We start from the raw sequence: 17,530 nt of genomic DNA, 5'->3' as shown, positions 1-17,530 counted from the left end.
GAAACTGGTGTGCCTGGTGAAAACCAACACGAACACGGGGAGAACATGCAAACTCCCCTGAAATGGGAATCAAACCTGGGACCCTGGAGCTGTGAGGCAGCAGCGCTAACCACCACACCAACATGCCACAAACTATAACCTAATATACATGATGAATCATAAGAGCAAAGATTGTAATCAAGTTCTTCATTAAAACCTCCAGTGGTTACAGAACTCGTTATTATTATTATTTCTTTCTTAGCAGACACCCTTAGCCAGGGCGACTTACAATTGTTACAAGATATCACATTGTATGTAAAAAATAATTACCCATTTATACAGTTGGGTTTTTACTGGAGCAATCTAGGTAAAGTACCTTGCTCAAGGGTACAGCAGCAGTGTCCCCCACCCAGGATTGAACCCACAACCCTCCGGTCAGGAGTCCAGAGCCCTAACCACTACTCTACACTGCTACCCTATGTGTATGTAATCAAAAAAATCTTCCAATTTTGATAGGAACAGATAAAATCCACCCTTTCTACTAATTCATTTCTATACCAACAAACATCACAGATGTGTTCAATGATTATAATCTTTAATACAAGGCTGTAGTTGGATTTTTATTAGCATCACAGCTTGTTATTTAGGGTTTGGGGTTAGGGTTGGTTTGTCTTCAATTCCACTTTTCGCCACCAACTGTACCTATAGGCAACCACTTTCACTTCAATACAACTGCACCTTGCTAAAAGAGACCCATTTAATCACCACCTCTATGTGACTACATGAGTAATTGCTGTATTTTGTGTGTGTGTTTCACATATGGACATAAATTGCTATAGATCATTTTTTAGCTGATGCTTTTATTTAAAGTGACTTGTATGTGTGCTCATTTATAGAGCTGGGTATTTACTGGAGCAATCTGTGAAGTACCTGCTTGCTCAAGGTACCTGCTTGCTCAGCAGCAGTGCCCCACCTGGGTTTGAACCCTCAACCCTCCGGTAAAGAGTCCAGAGCCCTAAACACGAATCCACATGCTGGTATATCTATGTGAACATGTCCAGAGGTGAATGTACCCTACATCTAATTCACTTTGTGCATGCTGCAAACTAACAACCATCCATCCAGCCATTATCATTAACCACGTACTCCTTTACAGGGTCGCAGTGAGCCGGAGCCTAACCCGGCATACACAGGGCGCAAGGCGAGGACTACATGCAAACTCCACACAGACTGCAAATTAACAGTTATAGAATATATATATATATATATATATATATATATATATATATATATATATATATATATATATATATATATATATATTTGTTCTGTATTTTAATGTGGTAGCCAACTGGCAGCATGAGAGGTGACACCGAGGCATTTGGTGAGGTTGAAGTTAAGGCAGTTTTTATTATTTCCTTAAACAAAGTTCAAAGACTCAACAGAACATTTTTGAAAATAAACAAAACAAAAGAAAACCTGCCCACTAATCTCACTTCTTCAACCCTCTCTATTGTTTGCACGAGCTGTCCTCGTTGCAAGGAAAAATGTATTGCTTTAGCAAACAGAGACCAGTCCAAGTTCCATCCAGTCGCTGCTGGTAACAGTAAATCTGCTCTCGGAACAGAAAGTCTCGCCAGGTAAGTGTCACTTGTTCACTTTCTTTATAATCCACAAGGGCTATCGGGAAATGTAGTTTGTAATCCTTTTCCAGGTGAACAGGCAAGTCTTCCAAGTAGTATGTCCCTTGGTACCAAAAAGACCACACCCTGTGTGGTCCACACAGGAACAACATGTGAGGATGCTCCTTTAGCGCCCCCTCACAGTCTTTGCCATTGCCACAGCACCTTGCGCTCTTTTGGTTCCTTTGTCGCCCTCTGCCGGTGAACACCGACACTAACAGCCTGCAGATTGGCTGGATCCTGACAAACTAAAACAAACATAAGAACATAAGAAAGTTTACAAACGAGGAGGCCATTCAGCCCATCTTGCTCGTTTGGTTGTTAGTTTCTTGAAGGATCCCAGGGTGTCAGCTTCAACAACATTACTGGGGAGTTGGTTCCAGACCCTCACAATTCTCTGTGTAAAAACGTGCCTCCTATTTTCTGTTCTGAATGCCCCTTTATCCAATCTCCATTTGTGACCCCTGGTCCTTGTTTCTTTTTTCAGGTCAAAGAAGTCCCCTGGGTCAACATTGTCTATACCGTTTAGGATTTTGAATGTTTGAATCAGATCGCCGCATAGTCTTCTTTGTTCAAGACTGAATAGGTTAAATTCTTTTAGCCTGTCTGCATACGACATGCCTTTTAAACCCGGGATAATTCTGGTTGCTCTTCTTTGCACTCTTTCTACAGCAGCAATATCCTTTTTGTAACGACGTGACCAGAACTGAACACAAAATTCTAGGTGAGGTCTTACTAATGCATTGTATGACTAAAAATGTAATCTGACTACAGGAAGTGAAATTGTAACCAGATTGCAGGAAGTGAAATTGTAACCAGATTGCAGGAGCTTGTTACAGGTAAAGCATACCTATACCTCGGGAGGCAGGATATGTGAATTAGAATTGATTTGCTCACTTTCCAGGAAGCCGATTTGAGGTTGACTGTGCGACCCTGATTGGCCTTGCACATCTCCTCCTTGTCACAGGTTTGAATGAATCAAAATACACTGCCCAATGAGATCCATCTGAAACAAACACACCAGAGTACAGAAACTTACAAAAACACAACCTTTGTCTTTATCTGAGGCTGTGAATGATACAGTTTAGTTGCAATAGTGCTGAAGGAGGCACTAGAGGCCAAATGCTGGTCTTCCTCATTCAGTTTAGTTTCATTAACAGCAGCAGTGTGGAGTAGTGGTTAGGGATCTGGGTTCAAATCCCAGGTGGGGACACACTGCTGCTGTACCCTTGAGCAAGCAAGTACTTTACCTAGATTGCTCCACTAAAAACACCAAGCTGTATAAATACGTGACGGAATTTGTATGTTATAATAACTGATTGTAAATCGCTTTGGATACAAGCGTCGACCAAATAAATCACAATAATAACACTGATGAAAGTACTGGAGCCTCACACTCAGTTTAGATTCAATAACACTGATGAAGGCACTAGAGGCACTGGTTGATGTTACCTGGCTGGTGACTGCAGTACACTGTTAGATGTTACCTGGCTGGTGACTGCAGTACACTGGTAGATGTTACCTGGCTGGTGACTGCAGTACACTGGTAGATGTTGCCTGGCTGAGGCTCGTGTGTCTCGTCACTTCCTCTGAGGTGTAAATGATGACCCCGTCCTGGGACAGCAGCAGCAGGAATCCCTCGATCGACGTCTCCACAGGTGCAGTCCTCTCCACCTCATTGTCCACGTCACCGCAGCCTGCCTCTGCTGGAACACACACCAGCGGTCACTGCTGGTCAATTCTGGTTACTGTCAGCCAAGTACTGCTCTGTCATGTTTTCCCAGCTTTAAATGGACCATTACACAAGTTCTGGTCTCGTCTCAAGACAATATCAGCCTATTTCCAGAAAGACCCAGGTCACAAAAATGATTTTGCAAGTCTGATTCATGTAACGGAATCCCTTTATTCACAGTATATGCTTGAGGTTCAACAAGTGCATGCACAAGTTCAGTGGTGCAGAATGTATTCATCAGAGAAACGCTTGTGGCTCAAGACAAGCTCCATGCACACACTGTATGGTAGTGGTTCCAAACTCCGGTCCTGTAGCTCCCCCCGGTCAGCCCTTCTGGTTTTTGTTCCAACCGAGCTGCCCTCAGTTATTTAATTGTACCCTTAATTGAACTAATAATTTGCCTAATCAGAGCTTTTTAATGATTTTAAACAGTTTGGAGGTTAAGTTAAGTATAATATTGTAGAACAAGGAACTTGAAACCTCCAACTTTTGAATAAGCTGCTAAACAATTGAAAAAGTCGAATTAAGCAACTCGTCAGTTCAATTCAGGGTTCAATTAAGTAATTGAGAACTTGGTTGAAACAAAACCCAGCAGGGCAGGGGGGCTCCAGAACTGGAGTTGGGAAGCACTGCTCTATGGAGTGGTCTGCAGCTTGTACCTTGTGGCTTTTGATCTATGGCACGCGGCTCGTGCATCGAGCGCCCTTCAGTCCAGCTCACCTGTATGCAGCAGTTCTCGGAGGCACAGGTTGCTCAGGGTCAGCCTCACGATGGACGCCTTGTCCAGCTGCTGGGCAGCGCCAAGGGGTAGGGGGAGCTGCAGGGCCAGCTGTGTGAAGACCTCGCTCTCCTTCTCTCCCTGACTCCGGGCAGCTTCACGAGACTTCTCCCTGTGCTTCTCAGAGCACACCCTGCAGGGGACAGACAGGAGAGGCAGGGATGGGTGGGGAGGTGCAGGGAGAAGCCAGGAGGTGCAGAGAGGAGGAGAAGGAGGGAGGATCAGGTAGCGGTGGGGAGGAGAGTTAGTGAAGCAGACCATAATTACATTGGACAAGTTTGCACTGACTGTGATGCCCCTTTGTGTTGGTCTCTCCACCTTTAAACTGCGTCACCCTGTGTGATGACGTCGTCACTCCTTAACAATACACTTTTATACTGTTTGCAAGTTTGAGCGTGTGGTAGATATGCAGAGAGCTCTCAACTACTTAAACTAACCCTTAATTAAGTTGGAGATTTCAAGTTACATATTGATGTAACTTAAAAAAAAAGATGGTGAGTAAGTAAATTCAAGAAAATGCACAGAGTCCTTTTCTTCACTCAGTTGTTAGGTTTAATGAAATATGCAGGGAGTCTGGTCCCAGGTACAGGACAAACAGAATACTCGTTCTTACAATTGTTGCATGACATTAAATACCCTTCTGTATAGATGGTCCACCTCCTCTTTCTCTAACACTTAACCAATAGAAAAGGTACAACACATTATCCTGTTACCATATATTTCATTTAGTGTGAGTGTGTGTGTGTGGTGTGTGTGTGTCTGTGTGTGTAGTCTATTGTGACGACCTCTGAACTCAGTGCATTCTTCAGACCCCTGGTGCCCCAAAAAGGTCCATACATCTGGTTTTTGTCATCTTCCTTGTTCCTATCTCTCCGTTTTGCCTGAGACCCTTTGAGTCCAGTGGCATTATCTCTTATTCTCCCTGTGAACCTTTGGGTCCAACGGCAGTCCCTGGGAGCCTTTTAGCTCCTTTATGCTTTGTATTCCCAAAAGTCTTAGAGCCTGGCCCCTTCTGGTCCACAGCATTGTTATCTTGCTAGCTTGCAGTCAATGTTGGACAAGAAGCTTCTAGATGCAAGGTCTCTTATCAATTGTTAGCAGTATATGCAATTTGAACCAAAGTCTGCTGTCTGCAATATTAGTCTCTTTTCAGAAAAGAACACCAGTATAGCTCTGCCAGTTCACATGCGTAGCAAACTGCTAATCAATTCTCGATCCATGTTTTCCAACACATAAAATTGAAAATCTATTTGAACCTGCATTTCGTTCCGTCTGCTTCTGTCTAATTGCCGAATGCATTGTGTGTTTGTTTTCTCCTGTGATTTAAATAATTAAACTATGTAAAGGATTCATTTTCCTACCGCGCTGGAGAGTAGCAGGGAGGCAGCAGAGAACCACGATGGAAGACACAGAGTAAAGGACGTTAAAATACAAAAATAAATAAACAAACAATAAAACAAAAACAGAATGAGCAGAGCACGGCCCTAACGGATGCCGACTCCAGGTTGCGCGCACGCTGCCGAGCTGCTCTTTTTAAACAGACACGCTCCGCTGAGACCCGCCCACCAGCTAACTCCATTCAGCTGATGGCGATCCCAGATGGAGCGTGCCCTCCCCCGCATCAAAGTCAGTGCGCAGGACATATGCCCAGTCACAACTAGTACATTTAAACTATTAATTAAGGTTTAAAGGGGTGACGAAAAACAAACACCAACAACTTAAATCTGTAAATATACTGCAAAACATCTATGAAACGCCTTGCCGTTTATTTACAATATTTGCCAGTTGGCATGGCAGATATGGGAGACCGATGTCTATTTGTGAACTTAGATGATAAACACCGCGTCTCAAACATCTTCAAATACTTCAGATGAAATCACAAAAAAAGCTCCTTCCAAAAACAATAAATAAAATAAAATAAAATATGAAGCTGAATTTTGCTGACCTCCTCTTATGCGGCTGTATTTCGTTACTTTTTCAAGGTAGGTTCCGCTTGCTTGCAAACTAAACACCATTGTCAATATAAAGGAAATACATTTCCTTAGAAATCTCACCGACGATCACATTTCCAGCTTTCAGGATTTCCAGAGATTAGTAAAATGCGGTGTGGGTTGTAGTGGCATTTGAAACCAGAACGGATACTCAGCAAAGCCCGTGATAAATATATTTAAGTGAACTGCCTTGAAGTTGAATTGGTGGGAACATCGCCGTACATTATATTATTATTTCTAATGTTTAAAATAGACTATTTGAGGATAAATATATTTGGAATCACTAATTCATTTTAGCCCCGTTTTTCTCCTAATTTGGAATATCCAATTGTTTTTAAGACCGTATCTCACTGCTGCAACCCCCCGTAGTGACTCTGGAGAGACGAAGACAAGCGTGCTCATGCATCCTCTGAAACACTCGCAATCAAAGCAACCTCTTTTTTTCACCCTGCAAGTCCACAGCTATGTCACCAGACCTATCGTGTCGGAGGACTAACGGGGATCCAGTGCCAACAGCACAGCCAGCTTACAGGCAGGCAGGCAGGCGCCCGGCCTCCACAGGAATCGCTGGTGCGCAGTGGTGAGAGAGGGATTACGCAACCGACTTGAGACCTCCCTGCCTGGGTGGAACTTGGCCAAAAGTGCGCCGCCCCCTGGAAGCTCCAGATTCAAATGTAAGTTTTATGGTATCCAGGTATATGCAATGTACTGTTTGTATTGTTTTTAAAATAAAAAAAAACCATCATTCTTAAAAACTGAGAACCAGGTTGCACTTCCATGCGGGCTGCGCTGCTTCCTGAACTCCAGGACAGTGTCTGTCTGCAAGGAAGCTCTCTGATCCTGAACAATGACGCAAGGAGGGGAGGAAGCTGCGGGTGAAAGCTTTGCTCAGTTTTGCTCAGCTCTATTCTGTTCTGCACTGAAAAAAATTGTGTTGAAATTAAACACAATCGTTGTTTTTGCCCTTCAACACAAAATGAGTTAAATGAAACACTTTATTTGTGTTGGTGTTTTTAAACCACCACAGTTTTAGAGCAACAACATTAAGAACAAATTTTAACATGAAAAATAAACGTGAACACGAGTCACCTTCTTTAAATAATGTGTGTGTGTGTATATATATATATACACACACACATATATATATATATATATATATATATATATATGTATATGTGTCTGTGTTTTGCTTTTTAAATATGAGCTTATATGTCTGTAGGCGGGAAACTAACCATTTCCGTTTGCAACGGTGAAAACTGCAGCTCCTGTTGTGTGTGCGTGCGCGCGAGGCGTCTCCTTCGAACAGCGAGTTTCAATTACCACCTTTTAATGTAATGCCTTGTATGTATTGCAGCAATAATACATCGCATATCATTGTATTTTATGGCACATAAATTATTCAAAATATTTTGACTAGTTTTTGAAAATACGTGACTGGTTTCGATCTTGCCTCACGGTGAGGCCTCTTCGTTAGTCCTGAAACCTGCTTCTTATTGTTGAGTATTTAGTACAGACGTGCTCAAATTTGTTGGTACCCCTCCTCAAAAAACGAAGAATGCACAATTTTCTCTGAAATAACTTGAAACTGACAAAAGTAATTGGCATCCACCATTGTTTATTCCATATTTAATAGAAATCAGACTTTGCTTTTGATTTTTTATTCAACATAATATTGTAAATAAGAAAACAAATGAAAATGGCATGGACAAAAATGATGGGACCACTAACCTAATATTTTGTTGCACAACCCTTAGAGGCAATCACTGCAATCAAACATTTTCTGTAGCTCTCAATGAGACTTCTGCACCTGTTAACAGGTAGTTTGGCCCACTCTTCCTGAGCAAACTGCTCCAGCTGTCTCAGGTTTGATGGGTGCCTTCTCCAGACTGCAAGTTTCAGCTCTTTCCATAGATGTTCGATAGGATTCAGATCAGGACTCATAGAAGGCCACTTCAGAATAGTCCAATGTTTTGTTCTTATCCATTCTTGGGTGCTTTTAGCTGTGTGTTTTGGGTCATTATCCTGTTGGAGGACCCATGACCTGCGACTGAGACAGAGCTTTCTGACACTGGGCAGTACGTTTCGCTCCAGAATGCCTTGATAGTCTTGAGATTTCATTGTGCCCTGCACAGATTCAAGGCACCCTGTGCCAGGCGCAGCAAAGCAGCCCCAAAACATAACCGAGCCTCCTCCATGTTTCACTGTAGGTATGGTGTTCTTTTCTTTGAAAGCTTCATTTTTTTGTCTGTGAACATAGAGCTGATGTGACTTGCCAAAAAGCTCCAGTTTTGACTCATCTGTCCAAAGGACATTCTCCCAGAAGGATTGTGGCTTATCAATATGCATTTTAGCAAATTCCAGTCTGGCTTTTTTATGTTTTTCTTTCAAAATTGGAGTCCTCCTGGGTCTTCTTCCATGGAGCCCACTTTTGCTCAAAAAGCGACGGATGGTGCGATCAGAAACTGACGTACCTTCACCTTGGAGTTCAGCTTGTATCTCTTTGGCAGTTATCCTTGGTTCTTTTTCTACCATTTGCACTATCCTTCTGTTCAATCTGGGGTCGATTTTCCTCTTGTGGCCGCGCCCAGGGAGGTTGGCTACAGTTCCATGGACCTTAAACTTCTTAATAATATTTGCAACTGTTGTCACAGGAACATCAAGCTGCTTGGAGATGGTCTTGTAGCCTTTACCTTTACCATGCTTGTCTATTATTTTCTTTCTGATCTCCTCAGACAACTCTCTCCTTTGCTTTCTCTGGTCCATGTTCAGTGTGGTGCACACAAATGATACCAAACAGCACAGTGACTACTTTTCTCCATTTAAATAGGCTGAATGACTGATTACAAGATTGGAGACATGTGTGATACTAATTAAAGAAACTAATTAGTTTGAAATATCACTATAATCCAATTATTTATTACCTTTTCTAAGGGGTACCAACAAATGTGTCCAGGCCATTTTAGAATATCTTTGTAGAATAAGCAATAATTCATCTCTTTTCACAGCTTCTTTGCTTTATTCTATGACATACCAAAGGCATGCAAGTATACATGATAAAATAGCTTTTAATTTCATCACTTTTCAGGAGGAATGAAGCATTATTTCAATGAGCTATAAGGGTACCAACAAATTTGAGCACGTCTGTAAATTTAAAATGAACAAGAAGATTTTTTTTAAAATGCTGAAATAAAATTAATATGTTAGCATACATAGACACCCAGCCTTTGAAGCGTTGTACAAAAGGTCATCTTTTTCCACCTCAACATGATTTATGTTGAGGTGGAAAAAGATGATTTATGTATGATTTATGTATGAAGTATTAATTACTGTTTTAATTACTTTATTTTCAGGTGGTACTAATAAACCTTTCACTCCTGGGATGTCAGGTGAGCAAACCCATCATGAAACAAGGGGCGCAATTCTAAGATTGCAAAATATGGGCCACTGGCCTCTAACAAAGATGTCATTTTTGACATAATGAAGTACACATTTCAATCACGTCAGCAGAGGATTAAGGAAGAACATCGTGTGGTCAAGGCAATTCTAAGACAGTATCCCCACTTTCTGGATGTGCCTGGCCTTGTGAGCTACATTTTCTTCCCCCTCAGATTGCTAATTACAATTCTGAAACATGTTGTAAATAGCTTTAACATGTTATTTTTCTCAGTAAATACACTCCCCCATGTAAGCTGTGTATGAGGACTTGTGAAATATACATACTGTATTTTATTATCTTTTATAATAATATTGTATTATTGTTTTTCCCCCTTCCCATTATGTTCCAGGTTTCCCAGGATTTTCAATTTCTGGGTGTATCTGATACCAGTGAAGCGGCTCCACTGTTTGAAGCAGCCGAGGAAAAAGAAGTCATCAGATTCTGCCAGGAGAACCATAAATGTGCAGACATTGTACAAAAACTGGATGGTGAAGCTTCCTCAGGTAAAATACGATTTAGGTCCTTTTGATTGGATAGTTAAATGTTAACTTAGCCTGACACTTTGCCACCCAACTAAAAAAAAAAAAAAGTCTTGTCATTTTTTCGGAAGCAGTATGTGAAGCTGATGTTGACTGCTTGGTGGCCCTCTTACCAGTGATGGGGAAACACAGAACCAATGCTTTTGCAGCAAAATCCTACCTCATGGAAGAGACTCCAGTAAGTATGTGGGATCTAAACATGTTTACATTGCAGTCTTTGTTTTAAATTTATAAATCATGAAAGAGTGACGTACTGTTGTCAAATGTTCATGGCCCCTCTCCTACATTGAGTGCAGACTCAGAATACCTATTGCCTAATGTATTGCAGTTAATGTTTGCCTTTTTTCTGTAACAGTCATTACATTTGGTTTGTAAAACATGGACTCATATGTTTTAAAGGGTAAGTAAAGATGTGTTTTTTATTGTGTTACATGTTCCTCTGTGTTGCTACCAGGTGCAAAGATTAATTTTTTTTTTGACCACTTTTTTTTGCTATTTTAAATTGCATTCCACTTTTGTTCTGTCTCCAGGATGGCTTTGAATCTCCTTGCGCAGAAATACATTTCCCATCATCTTCCAGCTTATGAGCAGGAGGATGACCGCAAATGTAGTTCTGAGCAGGGAGATGAGAAGCCATGTGATTAAAACAATACACACACCTTACTTAAACAGTTGTAGCAACGTATGAGAACATGTAGCATACAAAAATACCTTTAGTTACCCTTTAAACTTACATATATTATTTTTATGTTTTAGTTGGGAACCTCTATTGAAGACTTCTTGAAGCTGAGTGACCAGAAAAACCATCAACTTGCCAGAACTCAACCCTATCGTCTGAGTATTGGAGATTGTGCTACTGAGAAATCCTTTTATATTATATCAGATGGACATGCAGTAATTGTTGAACCCAAGAAGATAAGCTCTGCCATTGTACAGTTGTTCCAGTTTTATTGCGTGACAAATGTGCGCTATCCTCCCAAGCTCAGTAAATTCTTCAGCTTTCTAGAAGTGTTTGTCTTTGGCATAAACACTGTATTAACTGCTGCGAGCAATTCCTTATTGGGCAACACCCTTAAAGGTACAGAGATGTTCCAGAAAATGTGTCCCACACAAGCAGAACATTGCTGCAACTGTTAAAGGGTAACTGAAGGCGTTTTGTTTGATTCTTTTTATTGTTACATGTTCCTGTGTATTGCTATATGAACTGGTTAAGTAAGTTGTGTGTATTGTTATATATATTTATTTATTTTGACATTTTGACCACTTTTTTAAACGGATAAATTGCCCTCCACTCAAGATGCCTTCTCATGCACCTGCTCAAAATGACATTTCCCATCATCCTCCTGCTAACATGTGACTACAATGGATTTACCACTGAGTGGGAGGGTGATGGGAAATGTAGTTTTGAGCAGGTGCATGAGAAGGCATCTTGGAGCTATCTTGTCATGCTGGGCACGTGCGTCTGCTAATAAATAAATAATAATCTTGGAGGCAGTGCAAAAAAAAAAAAAAAACGTCCTTTAACACCAGCAGCATTTTTTTTTAGCCTGACCTCACATAACTGCTGTCATCTTTTGTTTACTTCCCAGCTGAGGAAAAAGTTGCTCAGCAGATTATAAAAATACTGCTATGAATTAATGTAATGATTAATATCTGTTAAATATGGACTATTGTCTTGTAATTTGGACCATTTACCTTGTATTTTGGACCAGTCATACATAAAATAATTTATAGCTTATCGTTCAGAATACTAGCATGAAAAAAATAAGTTTTTTTTTTATCCTTTTTTGGTAAAAATTTTTTTATTAATGTAAATGAACTTAATAAAATCTGATGTACTTTCTTTTAATTTGTGTCGCATCCATTATTGTTTAATCCCTGAACAATCATAGTGTGTATTTAATTTAGTGCAACAATTTGCCTTTCTTTTGACAGCCCCACAAAACAACAAAATTAACACAACGTTGTGTGGGATTTTTAAACACTAATTTGTGTTGTATTTAAGTCTGCACACTAATATGTGTTTTATATAACACAATATTGCGTTATACCCACAGAAAATATTGAACACCACATTTGTGTGAAGTGCAACACAAAATTGTGTAATTCAATCAGCGCACAATAATTGTGTTGATCTTAACACGAACTTGTGTTGTCCCTGTTTGAACACCAGGTTTGTGTTATTTTTAACACTAGTTGTGTTGTTTGCAACACATTTTTTTTTCAGTGTGTTCGGTTCTGCTCTGGAAGTAAACTTTTCTCAGCTTTGAAAGCGTCAGGTTCCCAGTGTTTAGCACTGCAGCAGTGACACAGAGCACGTACTGCATAGTACTCTTAAGATGTGACAATTAAGTAAAGATAAGTGGCTCGTTTCCTTGTTATAGCTGAGTGACGCACTGCCCCCCCACCCCCTGCGCACCACGTGAGAAGGAGGGGCCGCGCCGATCTGACTCTCAATGCCCACTCTGAGGGAAACACGGTGTTCTCAGACTTGCTTGCTTGTTGTTTCTGCTTATTTATGCAATAGAAGCCTACAAAAATACAGTCTTGGCAAGGTGTGCGTGCGCGCGCACGTGTGTGTGTGTGTGTGTGTGTGTGTGTGAGTCCACACAATCACCAACAAATCTACCATGTTTCCCCTTAACCTTCCTGTACCCTTGTACTTTACCTAGGTTGCTCCAGTAAAAACCTAACCGTATAAATGGATAATTGCATGTAAAAATAATGTGACAGCTGTAAGTATAATAATAACAAACACGTATATCTGCTCCAGGTACTGTATTTTTTCCAGGTTAAACGATTGTCTGTGTTCCACAGACACAAACCCAACCCACATACCCAACCATGTCAAATATACTCCTAGTATATCATTAGGTACCAACAAAATACAATTATGAAAATGCTACTTCCAGTACCAAAATGATGACTGCATGTGAACTGTATTACATAAAAAGTTAATTTATTCTGATTCCAAACGCGTTACTTTCTCAATGCAAGATGTAGGCATACACAGTGCTGTATAAAATCCCATATACTGTACAATAATATTTCCATTATGACGTTGTACTGCCGAAACGGCCAAGAGACAGCTGTGCTCTTTTAACACACTGAATTATTTCAGCTTTAAAAACTTTTTGTCATGGAAAAAGACCACAGAGCTGGAAGGGATCGGTAAATATAAAAGAAAGTATGGAATTCAACTTAGGGACAAGTTCAAGTAAGAGCAGATATTTTGATCCATTTATGTATGAGCAGGATCAGATATAGGCGTGCTAGAAGTGCAGTAGAGGAGTGAATAGAGGAACAGCAACTATACAAAATGCTGCAAATAGTATATACAGATTTAGTAAATCCAAATCGAATTGAGAGCAATAGCAGAACAGTGCAGCAAAGTGTAGAGCAGATAAGTGCAAAAGACAAGCTGCAGAAAATACAGATCCAGCTGGGAGCCATTTAGAAGAGCTTCTCTCAATGACTTCATCAAATGATTAAAAACGCCTTGAGATGCGTGCATTTAGGCACTTCAGAAAATAAATATTATTAACTAATAATTTGCTTAATTGGAACTTTTACAATTATTATGCGCTCTTAAAGAAAAGAGCTGGAGATTTCAAGTTACCTTGTTTTAAAGGTTTTATAATAGCCTTGAAATCTCCAGCTTTTTGTACAAGCTAAAAAATAATTTAAAAGCTTTGATAAGGTTCATTATTTTTTCAATTACAGGTTTAAGTTATTGACAGCAGCTCTTTCAGAACAAAAAGCAGAGAGAACTGATGCTCTATAGGACAGCGGTTCAAAGGTCCTGTCCCGGAGCCCCCGCCTGCCTGCCCTGCTGGTTTTTGTTCCAAACGAGCTGCTCTCAATTACTTCATTGAACCCTGAATTTAACTAATAATTTGCCTAATTGAAGCTTTAATTATTTGAAACAGTTGGAGATTTATAAGCAGTGGCGGCTGGTGGGTCTTTTGTAAGGTGGGGCAGAAACCTGATAACTCCCCCAAATTTTATATATATATATATATATTACATTAAAACTATTTACATTGTTTCCATTTAACTTATCAACATTCACATTACATTAAAAAGTGAGTGAGAGTGAGTGAGTGAGAGTGATGGTGTGTGTAAATTCATTATTTTGCTCAGCTGACACAGAATCACACATGTGAGGATCAGAAACAGTCAGGCATTTACCTATAAAGAAACTTTGCACGTCTCTCTTTCTGGGAGGCAGACCTCTCAATGACCTTTTTTTATTGAACTCTGGGATGTCCTCAGTGAGTTTCTTCTTTCTGGAGAGCATTGCAAGCCTTGGTTTTGCGAGCCTTCACTCTCATCATGGCCACATAAAGCTAGCTCAAAGGCAAATATGCAAGTTCCTGTCTACCTCTTCGTTGTGTTTTTGAATTCTGTTTCTGTAGCCCTCATCCAGTTGGGTAGCTTTGTAACTTTGCCCAACATCGCTAGCTTTACCACATTTTGCATATGGGTTTTACCGTGTTCGTACTTTTTCGTCTTTTCCGAGATGTGCTTCATGTCGCTCACCCCTCGGTCAGTTGTCCGAAACAGCAGACATGGAAAGCAGAACACTGTGTTGCGTGTTGCACACCCACACAGCCAGGGCTTTTTCTCGTACCATGTTCTGGAGAATGCCCGGTTGTACAGTTTCCCCCTGTCGCTGATTTACTGTACTATTTGGCTGATCCAGGCCCAACTCACTGATCTGTGAGTTGCTGTAGACAGAGCACGACGTTCATTGGCCTTTCTTGTTCTGTCAACGTTCACTTTCTAACAAAAATTGTTGCGAGCTACAGACTTCTTCTTCTCTTTCTCCTTGTTTAATGTTCTTATTCTAAGGCTGCTATTTGGCTACAACATTAATCGTCTTGATAAATATAGCAATATTTTATAAACAGCCATCTAGTGTGTCTGGGTGGTAACTGCATAGACTCCCCATTGGGCCTTAAATTCACCATCCAAATGGGATTAACAGGAGCAGTGAAAAGCTAGGCTGCAATTTCGTCCGAAATCATAAGAGCGCATGCTCATGAATGGTCATCCTCCGGGCACGACCCCCCGGAACAAGGAGAAGAGGCATACGATCAGCACAACCAGCGATTTGGCATTAATACTTTTTTCCCATAAAATGCACATTTGCTGTGGATAATAACAACTAAGAACATGAGTAAATGTCAGAATTAAGCACTTAAATGTTCACAGTTGTTTTTATGATTTTTTTATTTTTTTTCTTGTGTTCTGCTATGGTGGGGCGGTGCCCTAGCGCCCCTGTTTATAAGTTAAACAATTAAAAAAAGTCTAATTAAGCGACTCGTTAGTTCAATTGAGGGTTTAATGAAGTAATTGAGAGTAACGGTTGGAACAAAAACCAGAAGACACAGGGAGTCCCCAGGAGGAAGACTGAAGACCAATGCTTTACCTGCACTGTCCCTCCTGTGCTTCACAATGCCTCTCTGTGCTTCTTCACAATGCTTCCCTGTGCTTTACTTGCACTGTCCCTCTCTCTGTGCTTCTTCACAATGCTTCCCTGTGCTTTACCTGCACTGTCCCTCTCTCTGTGCTTCTTCACAATGCTTCCCTGTGCTTTACCTGCACTGTCCCTCTCTCTGTGCTTCTTCACAATGCTTCCCTGTGCTTTACCTGCACTGTCCCTCTCTCTGTGCTTTACCTGCACTGTTCCTCTCTGTGATTCACAATGCTTCTCTATGCTTTACCGTCTCTCCCTGTGATTTTTTTTTTTTTTTTTTTTAGTTCACGTTGCTGGGGTTTCAGAAGTAAAATCTCCAACATATTTATTTTCTTTCTTTATGTCAAAATGACTTTAAATCTAATCGTTTGCCGCTGATTTAATAAAAGTTCTTTCATTATTTCTAAATAAGAAAGACAGCCCTATTGATGGATTCGGAATATCGTATTCATAGATAGCGTCTATTTCTCACGAAATATAAAACATATTACACACAAAATAAATGTGTAAGACAACCTCGGGTTATTTAATATCTTGATATCATATTTATTTTAAACGTGTATGAAAGCACACCATGTTCTAAATTAAATTGATGTCGATGTAATTTTTAAAATATAGGGTAACAGACGTTGTAGAAATGTATTTTTTTAAAGCTACAATTAACAATGAATGCTTTGACAGAATAAACTTTTTTTTTTTTTTAATGAAAACAAAAATAAAATATATATTCCAAGCTATTAAAAGTATTAAAGATATCCAAGACTATGCTCCGAACTGAATTATTTCCCATTTGAATCCCGGAACGTATTTTATTTACTGTATCTGCTCTTACTTGAACTTTCCACTGAATTGAAATTACGTATTGTATTTTGTGTTTGTTGTTCGTTAATTTCAGACTTTGTTGTTTAAGTTACTGCATAAGGTACTTGTTCTTAAGTGTACTGTGATGTATTTATTTTTTAATATGATATTTATCTGCAAATAATTCTTACAGCATTCTGTATTTTAATAATAATAAACGCCACTTACCGTTTCGTGGGGTTTCTTTCGCTCATTTCCATAAAAAAAAACAAAATAAATATTATTTATTTATTACAATTTGTACAAGACGGCGATTAGTTTCGAGCTGCGCTATTGAGCTCGTGCAGCGCGCCTTCTTCAGGACTCCCAGGTGAGCGCGGCTCGAGCACGGCAAGCTTGGCTGACCGCGAGATCCTGTCCTGTCACGCGCGCATGTAGACAAAAGCCGAACAGGACTCCGCTGGGTCATAGTGCCCGCCCTTCAACAACTAACACCTTATTTTAAGTCTGTTGTAATGTCGGAAGGATCATTTTGTGCACAAATGAAAAACAAATACGTAGTCGACAAGAACGGTACATCGCCATATAGATAGATAAATAGATACATGAATAAACTGAACATTAAAATAAACATTAACAAAAACAACCAAATTAATTGAATATTTTAAAGTAGTATCTATTTATATACCTATTACAATATTTGTAGGCACAAATTAGTATAGAACTTACCAAACGAACCGAGGTAACCGCCATATAGGCCTAGTTAGACACTTACGCTATTGGACAAACCTGCCACAGTAACTTTATTGAACATTATTAACAGTTAATTGGTCATCATTTGTGGTTTTGAGTTTAGGACTTTTTTTTATTTATTTATTTTTTTTAAACAGGTAGAATTTTTTAATGAACATGAATGAATGAATGTTATATATATATATATAGTGCATGCGTTTATTTATTTATTTGTATGCCTATTCACTCCTCTACTGCACTTCTAGCACGGTTATATCTGATCTTGTTCAGAACTGGAGCTGTATATCTGCAGTAGTAGTTATAGTTGCTACTCCTCTACTGTCCTTCTAACAATTAAAATTACTTCATATATTACAC

At 39.9% G+C, this 17,530-nt stretch overlaps 1 protein-coding gene across 5 annotated transcripts; it reads right to left on the bottom strand.

Annotated features, from left to right (window-relative positions):
• Positions 1-1,374: 1,374 nt before the first annotated feature.
• LOC131737591 (hypoxia-inducible factor 1-alpha-like) lies at positions 1,375-16,797 on the bottom strand. Of its 5 annotated transcripts, none has more exons than XR_009329239.1 (4): positions 4,114-5,412; positions 3,184-3,367; positions 2,559-2,667; positions 1,375-1,909 (listed from the first exon to the last, which is right to left on the bottom strand). XR_009329239.1 is itself a non-coding variant. In XM_059027844.1 (4 exons), exons 1-4 carry the CDS (start codon positions 16,678-16,680, stop codon positions 1,876-1,878), a joined length of 441 nt encoding a protein of 146 aa, XP_058883827.1. In that variant the 5' UTR covers positions 16,681-16,797; the 3' UTR covers positions 1,375-1,875. The 5 variants fall into 5 exon arrangements, 4 of the variants coding, with proteins under 4 accessions (XP_058883827.1, XP_058883826.1, XP_058883825.1 ...); XM_059027844.1 differs by lacking the exon at positions 2,559-2,667 and adding an exon at positions 16,649-16,797 and having other exon boundaries at positions 4,114-4,304; XM_059027843.1 differs by lacking the exon at positions 2,559-2,667 and having other exon boundaries at positions 3,149-3,367.
• Between the last annotated feature and the right edge of the window lie 733 nt (positions 16,798-17,530).

Source organism: Acipenser ruthenus, chromosome 7 (genome assembly GCF_902713425.1).
Source record: "Acipenser ruthenus chromosome 7, fAciRut3.2 maternal haplotype, whole genome shotgun sequence".
Taxonomy (NCBI): Eukaryota; Metazoa; Chordata; class Actinopteri; order Acipenseriformes; family Acipenseridae; genus Acipenser; species Acipenser ruthenus.
The sequence above is the reverse complement of the archived record's forward strand: the minus strand, read 5'-3'. Positions and strand labels throughout refer to the sequence as shown.